The 7,931-nt window shown below is 29.4% G+C and overlaps 1 protein-coding gene across 1 annotated transcript; it reads left to right on the top strand.

Annotated features, from left to right (window-relative positions):
* Positions 1–423: 423 nt before the first annotated feature.
* Positions 424–7,581, top strand: LOC119670235 (chitooligosaccharidolytic beta-N-acetylglucosaminidase-like; the record flags this gene model as incomplete). Its single annotated transcript, XM_038080413.1, is given in 6 exon segments — positions 424–526; positions 4,415–4,596; positions 4,653–5,053; positions 6,338–6,431; positions 6,499–6,717; positions 6,776–7,581. Coding segments are annotated over 5 exon segments (1,594 nt in total), but the record flags the coding sequence as incomplete, so codon positions are not given.
* Between the last annotated feature and the right edge of the window lie 350 nt (positions 7,582–7,931).

The following is a 7,931-nucleotide window of genomic DNA, read 5'->3' as shown; positions in this document are numbered from 1 at the left end:
TATATTCGTATCTTCGTAAAAGCAATAAAAGAGAAATAGTTAAAATTAATTATTATTTAGATATTATTCATTTTTGCATAGTCTTTTTCCGAGAACCGTTTCATGTATATTGTACAACCTATTAAAACCATTAGCGAATGTTAGTGGATATGCAAATTTTTAGAACGCCGCTCTTCCAAGTGCACAAGATCGGTTGTAGTTTTCTCTTATAAGCATAATTAATTTTATTTTTGTTTTTATTTTATCGTTCTTTTGTTTTCTGTTTTGTAGTTTTTGCTTTTATTTTGTTATGCTTTGGTTCTTTTTTGTTGCCATTTTATGGATCCCATATGTGTTCGCAGAAAAATGTGCCTTCCATATCATGACTGCTTTTTTTTTGGTGCTTCCACGGGCAGAACACTATTGCGTTTCTGCGCTTTCTTCTGGGCTTCGTCGTGCTGTGTGACACTTTTGCTACATGCGATAAGATCGGTTTGAATACGAATTCAGTTTAGTTTTTGTTGTGGCCTGAATTGCATGGGCGATCGTAAGTAGTGAACCGTGTTGCATGGAAGAGAAGAATATGCATGTGGAAATTATTCGAAAGTCCATTTTCACTATAAAATAATAAAAATAATAAAATAAATTTCATAATTTTTGAAAGTGAAAATTGCATTCATGGTTTTTATGATCAAAATAAATCTGTGCGATCGTTTCTAATACAAGTGAATTGAATCCAATAAAACCGTTAAATAATTAAGATAATTTTTAAATTAAAATATAATAAAAAATAGATTTAGGAAAATAAAGAATATGTATAGCAACATAGAACTATTGAAAACATTATTTAATAAAGAACAAAAAAAAATGTTTAAAAAAAATATATACAGAGAAACAAGTGAAAAGTGCATTATGGTCGTGATTTGGAAAAAAGAATTAAGTGCAATGCCATTATTTCTAATCTAGTCTTTCGGGATGTGTTAATTTTTGCGCTAATTACTGAAAATATACGAGGGAAAATCAATAAGTTTTTTAGAAAAGCATTAAAAATCATATCATTTTATGTATTTCTTAACAAAGTCTTCCACTTTTTCAAACTATCCTAAAAAAATGGTTTGCCTAACCGTTCAAAAGGAGCACTACGTTGTCGTTACTCTTTGGAGGCAATTTTTTTTTTCTCTCCTATCATTTGTTCCGGTTTATTGTTCAAATAGATAACAGCGCTTCATGCGTGCGTACGATTTACAAAAAAAAATTAAAAAAAAAATTAAAAATTAAAACACGTCCTTAGAGAAAAAGAAATAAGAGTGGCCAAAAAAAAAATATTACCACACTTTTACTAAACAAATTATTTTTATTTTTTTTATCCAAAATGTTGTTTTGATTGCAAATAAAGAAAAAGAGTGGAAAAAAATTGTTCACATCCACGTTGTTATCTACTTAACCACACAAGTAACTACTAGATAGCATTATTGGAACATTTCAGTAATTAAGTAATAAATCATTTATGATTTCGTTCTAATATAAACACAGCAAGTGAATTTGTTAATAAAACTTTCACAGCAATTTAGCAAAACTCCAGAAAAATGAGCGAACATAAAAGTCAAGTACGCTTTAGGTCAGTTGGTTAAGAGCGCTGACTTTGAGCTTCAAATTTGGCAGGGCACGAGTTCAATCTCAAAAAATTACTTATTAATAATTAAATATAAGAAATAATTCCAAGACCACTGATGATGAGTATTTGGCAATATTTGAAACAGCAGTCAAAAAATCAATTAAAATAATATAAAAAAAAAATTTGTTGTTGTAGTTCACTATATTTCGAAAACCTCTTTAAGTAATATTTTAAAGAAAAAATGTTCCTATTTGGGCAACAGATAACTGCTCACCCACTATGAGAATGTTGTTAGTTGCACGTACATTCGTGACCACCATGGTGAGATTTGAAGAATATCATTATAAATTATTTCCACATCCAGCATATTGAAAGGTCTTAGTTTCTGTGTTCTATTCTCTATTTTTAAGGGTCATGTAAGGCAGACAATCAAATGATGATCGAGCACTGCATTTGTTGTTGTTTTCATGATAAATCAATAAATTGAGAGTAACAACAAATAAGCGTCGGTCGCTAAGGGTAACCGACGATCCGACGAATATGATCCCCTGATTAACCGACGATTATACTGCCTAACTGGTTTTTAACCAAATCTGCTTTGTGATAATAAATGATATTGTATTATTAAACAAAGTCCCGAAAAATTGTGTTATCAGAACACAACACTATTTAGTCTTTGGATCAAATCATTAATTCATTTATCATTCATTCCTTTTTGCTTGGCTAGCAAATTATTGAAATGAAGACAATTGAACTAGAATCTTTTAGGAGTGCAACCCTCCAATAAATTAAAATAGCTTTTTTCCTTATATATATAAACGGAAACTGATTATATAGCTGAACTGTAGGCCTCCTTTTTCATATTTTTTTTTCAAATTACTCGTTAATGGTCAGAAGAAACCCTTCTCTTCAACGTTATAAATAGTTTTTAAATTATGTTATACATTAACAATGGTAAAAGTTTTACTAAAACTTGTTTATGTCTTAAAATTTATATCTGCTGCTTCTACGTACATACGAACTTCATAAAATTATATAGATTTAGATGTATCAAATTCATGCATTTTATAAGCGGTTAAGTTGAATAATTGACCCAGTATTGATATAGATTGGGTTATTGCTTTAGAATACAACGGAATTGATTGTTTTTATTTTTGAATTCACACATTGTGATCATTTTATCTTATTTACTATATCTCCAGTTAGAAAATTAATCTAAGTCTTCACTTTGCTCAAATGATAAAAGTAGTCTGTATTTTTCCCAGTTTTTCAGATTTTAAAAAGAGGTATTATTGCCTGTTCAAATTAAATAAAAGGAAGTGAAATGATTAGGAAAACATTGTAAATATACAAACGGGAGTTCCCAAATTTTAATATTTTTGGTGTGTATATATTTTAATAACTAAGTTTTAGCTACACATCCGTCATCTTTGGATAAGAGTGGTACTTTTCACATTTTCTTGAAAACAAACTGTTCGCATCTGGTAAAGAAATAGTGTGGCTAAAAGGAGGTTATGTATCTTACGTCGTACTCCTGTTTTATTTATGTAATTGTAAATATTTTATGTATTATCATCTATAAAAGTATGGTTTATAGAAGAATAAAAACATTTTTTTAAGTAAACAAGTGGTTTTAAACATAAAAAAAACCACAGTTATTGTTGATACCAGAAAGTGAAATAAATATTTATATTGAGAAGAAAAGGTGTTGCTAAAGGTGGGAACATTATTATTATAAATTAATAAAGTTATTTTTTGTGTTATTGTTTATTTATTATATATGTCATACATATGCATCATATATATAACTTGTTATTCTTTTTAACTGGATGTTATCGGCTCACAATCGGAATCGGTGTAGATATTTCTTCAATTATGACATACCGGACATCTATTATGGTGTGGTCGAGTATGTAACTGTATAACATCGGTTTACAATCAGGAATGGTAGTGCTTGCAAATAGTTCCAGTAACTTGATAGAAATGTTTTTATTAATTAAATTATAACTATTTAATTATTGCATTAATAATAAATATAGATGCCTATACATGGAAATAAGGTTCTTAAAGTCATTTCGGGAAACTTCAGTCCATCAAGATGTTCCCTGCTGATGTGACTGCTAGTATAGAATATTAGTTGTCAATATGTTGTTTTTAAGATATTGAGGCGTTATGAAAAATCTTTTTGCAGCTTTTTTTCTTTCTTGATTCTCAGCTCGTATATAATTTTCTTTTAGAACTCTTTCATTTATTGTCTTTAGATAAAAAATTCTCTGTGTAGAAAATAATAATTAATTAAGACTTGTTATTGTTTAATTACCCGGGCCTTGTTTTATAACCCATATAGAGGAACCATTTAAAATACTGTGCTATAACTTCGAGTTTATATAATTATAATTATTTGTTAGTGTCTTTCTCTCGTGCTTTTTCATACCAATCCATCATTCCTTTTTTTTATCATCCAGTTTATTTACTAATAATAGATGCTCAATGTAGAATTTGTTACAGTTTCAACTTAACTATATATATTATAATGCTAACTAATTGTATAGGTATATTGATTAAATTTACTAAATTTAATTTCTAATTTTTTTAATAATGGTCAAAGCGATGTTTGATATCATTCGACGTCTTCTATAACATTTAATGTTTACCTCATTTGGGTCATGTGATATCTTCTGAGAAATGTGATTAAAATATGATCTGATAAATAAGATATGATTTTTGATTATATTAAAAAAATTGATTGGTATACTGTATTTCTGTACACAAACTCTATATGCATTCATGTGAAAAACTACCTATGGTTCTTGATTTTAGCAATGAATAACAAGTTAAACTTTTAACCTTAATTAAAGTTAATAAAAACTATAATAACAAAAAAAGTTTACAGTTTGGTATGCTTAAAAATAATTACAAGACTTTAAAATGCAATCCATAAAATTTTTAATTTTTTTTCAAATAATTCTCCTATGTCATTCTATAAGAGGCGATGGAGATAGGTTTGTAGCTTCAAATTCAAAAAAATTTCATTTTATAAAGAATTAAACCACTTTAGCAATAAATGGGCTTGCACATCTCTAGATCTATGTATACTGGACCCAGCATCGAATATTGGAGATGCAATTCGATTTGAAAGTCAACATGATTGCCGATTGTCATGTGGTCGATATGGAGCCATATGGCCTATGCCGACTGGAGACTGCAGTATATCAAATGAGAGAGTCCGTTTCGATCCGTGGAAAGTACGTTTCAATGTTGTTGCGCCAACTGCTGCAACAACACAGTTTATACGTGAAACAAATCGTATATTCGTTAGTAATATTTTAAAGGAATGCGTACGAAACTGTACGCTTGACAAGGGAAAAGAGATACTCGTGAAAGCCACGATTAACTCAACTAGCCTTAGTTTGGATTGGAACACAGATGAGTCGTATACATTAAGTATACGTACAACAGGTAAGTGAAAAGAATAATTAATTATGTCTTAAATATATTATTATTAAAAAATATTATTAATGTTGTCTATATAACAAATTTTTATAGTAAAAACAAAAATTTTTATGAAATTATTTTCTAATTTTTTGCTTCTCTTTCTAAAATTAGCAGACACATTTTTTATTGCCTATTATTATCTTTATTTTATTTTCTTCATTTCTTTCAGTGCAGTCAGCTGGAAAATTGAATATTGTTTATTTTAATATACATGCTTCAGCTGAATTGAGCAAGGTGATAAATTTTTTTTTGTATTTTTCAGGGGCGAGATATTTTCAAATTCTATAAAATTCCATTTAAGGACATTAATATCATTTATATATGCGTTTCGAGTGGAGAATGATATATCTTAATATAGGATAGTTTTTGTCACAATATAATAACTATCACCCTCCTTTACGGTGCAGATAGTTGCCAGTGTTGGTTTTTCAAATAAAACCCTTCCCCTTTTTTTTATACTTTACGTTTTATTTTTAATTCAGAACATTAAATTTGTGTAGATCCACTCCTACACTATTTACCTCCAGCTTGTCTACCTCATTCTTGCTTACTGGAATTCATTTTTTTATCATCTACATGGCTAGTCCACCTCAGTTGGTAATACTTTACATATACAGACCAATAGGCGTCACTTAATATTGTATATTTGTTAGTTCCACGTTCTTGCGTATAACTTAAAAGCTATTATCTAGGATTTTTGGACAAGTAATTCTTCTTAGCAATTTCAATTCCTCACATTTCTTAAAATCTGCATCAAATATTCAGGTTTCGTATATCTTATTATTAATTCTGTTCTTAATATATATCTTGCATCGGTCCTACACTAGTTTCAATTGGTCGTTAGAACTTATTTATGAAATGGATTGTGTTTTCGCTTTCATTCATTGGTCTAATTAATCATTAACTAATCATTAGTCTAATTAACTAAATGAAACTTCAATGAGGTGTTTATAGAGTAGATACGGTTATATCTATACTAATGTTGATAGTAGCCAGGTGATAGACCATAAAAGACTGGTTTCTCATAAGTTATATAAAATTTATACCATTATTATTATAAACTTCACTAAAGAACTTTTTGTATATCCATTGATTTCCAAAGTGAAGTGCTGTTTTAGTGGCAGTTAAGTTAAAATAACGTATACATTTTAAGGAACTAAAATTAGGAAAATGTAGCAAAAAATAATACAATATTATAAATAATGTGATACAAATTTATAATTAATGAATATATACTACTTATTCCAGCTACCGCAACTTTCGTTGATATAAAGTCGGTAACAGTTTATGGAGCAAGACATGCGTTTGAGACCCTTTCAAATTTAATAACTGGAAGTGTGAGGTAAATTTTTTAACTGATATTACGTATAATTTATATGTTAATTATTCATACATAAATTCAATAATAGCAATGGATTATTGATGACTCAAGCTGCTCGAGTTATCGATAGACCCATATTCACGCATAGAGGTGTTTTATTGGATACATCAAGAAATTATATGCCGCTACGTATCATACGTAATACTCTTGATGCGATGGCTGCATCAAAACTAAATGTATTCCATTGGCATGTTGTGGATACACACAGTTTCCCATTAGAAATTACACGTGTTCCTGAATTGCAACGGTATTCATACATATAAAACATTTTATATCTCATATATTTGATATATTTTTGCAACTAGTTTTGGTGCTTATTCCAATGAACATACATATTCTCGAACCGATACCCAAAATCTCATAAAATATGCACGTTTACGTGGCATTCGAGTACTGATAGAAATCGATGGACCTTCACATGCTGGTAATGGTTGGCAATGGGGTCCTATGAGTGGAATGGGTAACTTAGCTGTATGCATAAATAATACACCATGGCGTCAATATTGTGTGCAACCACCTTGTGGTCAATTGAATCCATTAAATGATAATATGTATTCGATAATGAAAGAGATTTATGAAGATATTGCTGAAGTTGGAGCTCCTGAAGAAACCATACATATGGGTGGTGATGAGGTTTACATACCTTGTTGGAATAATACAAAGGAGATAACACAAAAAATGATTGATACCGGCTATGATTTGAGCATGAAAAGCTTTTTTAAGTTGTGGTCAAATTTCCATTTAAAAAATTTAGAATCATGGGATGATGTCAATCAGCGACAATATCCACGTTTGCAAACACCAAAATCGGTGATTGTATGGTCAAGTCATTTAACTGAACCAAATATAATTGAAGAATTTTTACCTAAGGAACGTTTTATTATACAAACATGGGTTGATGCGGATGATACCATAAATCAGGATTTAATGAAAAGAGGTTATAATATTATTCTTTCAACTAAAAATGCTTGGTATTTGGATCATGGTTTCTGGGGTCGTACACCATACTATAATTGGGCGACAGTATATAATAATCGAATTGAACCTAACACAAAAGTGTTAGGTGGAGAAGTTTGCATGTGGAGCGAATATGTAGATCAAAACTCCGTTGGTACGTATTATTGTATGTTTATTAGAGTTTTATGTTTTTAATTATTTAGTTTAAAAAGCTTAAAAAAAGTAATTGAAAATGTCGAATAACTACTGCTGAAAACTTTTCCCTCCTTTCCGGACTCCAATCTTATTAAATGCGATTCAGATGAACCATCAAGAGTCGAGCTTCCTTCATTTTCTTCTATAATGACCAACTTTTCATGTATTCTTCAACATTGTTCAGTTTGACTAATGTCAAAAATATTTTATCCGTTCTTAGGTTTAAAAAATCACCGCTATACATTAGAAAAACGTTAAATGGATATACGTTATATCTGCGTAAAAATGATTGAAAATTATAATTGATTT

This window comes from Teleopsis dalmanni, chromosome 1 (assembly GCF_002237135.1).
Source record: "Teleopsis dalmanni isolate 2A chromosome 1, ASM223713v2, whole genome shotgun sequence".
Classification (NCBI taxonomy): domain Eukaryota; kingdom Metazoa; phylum Arthropoda; class Insecta; order Diptera; family Diopsidae; genus Teleopsis; species Teleopsis dalmanni.
Note: the sequence above shows the minus strand (reverse complement) of the source record. Positions and strands in the feature narration are given on the sequence as shown.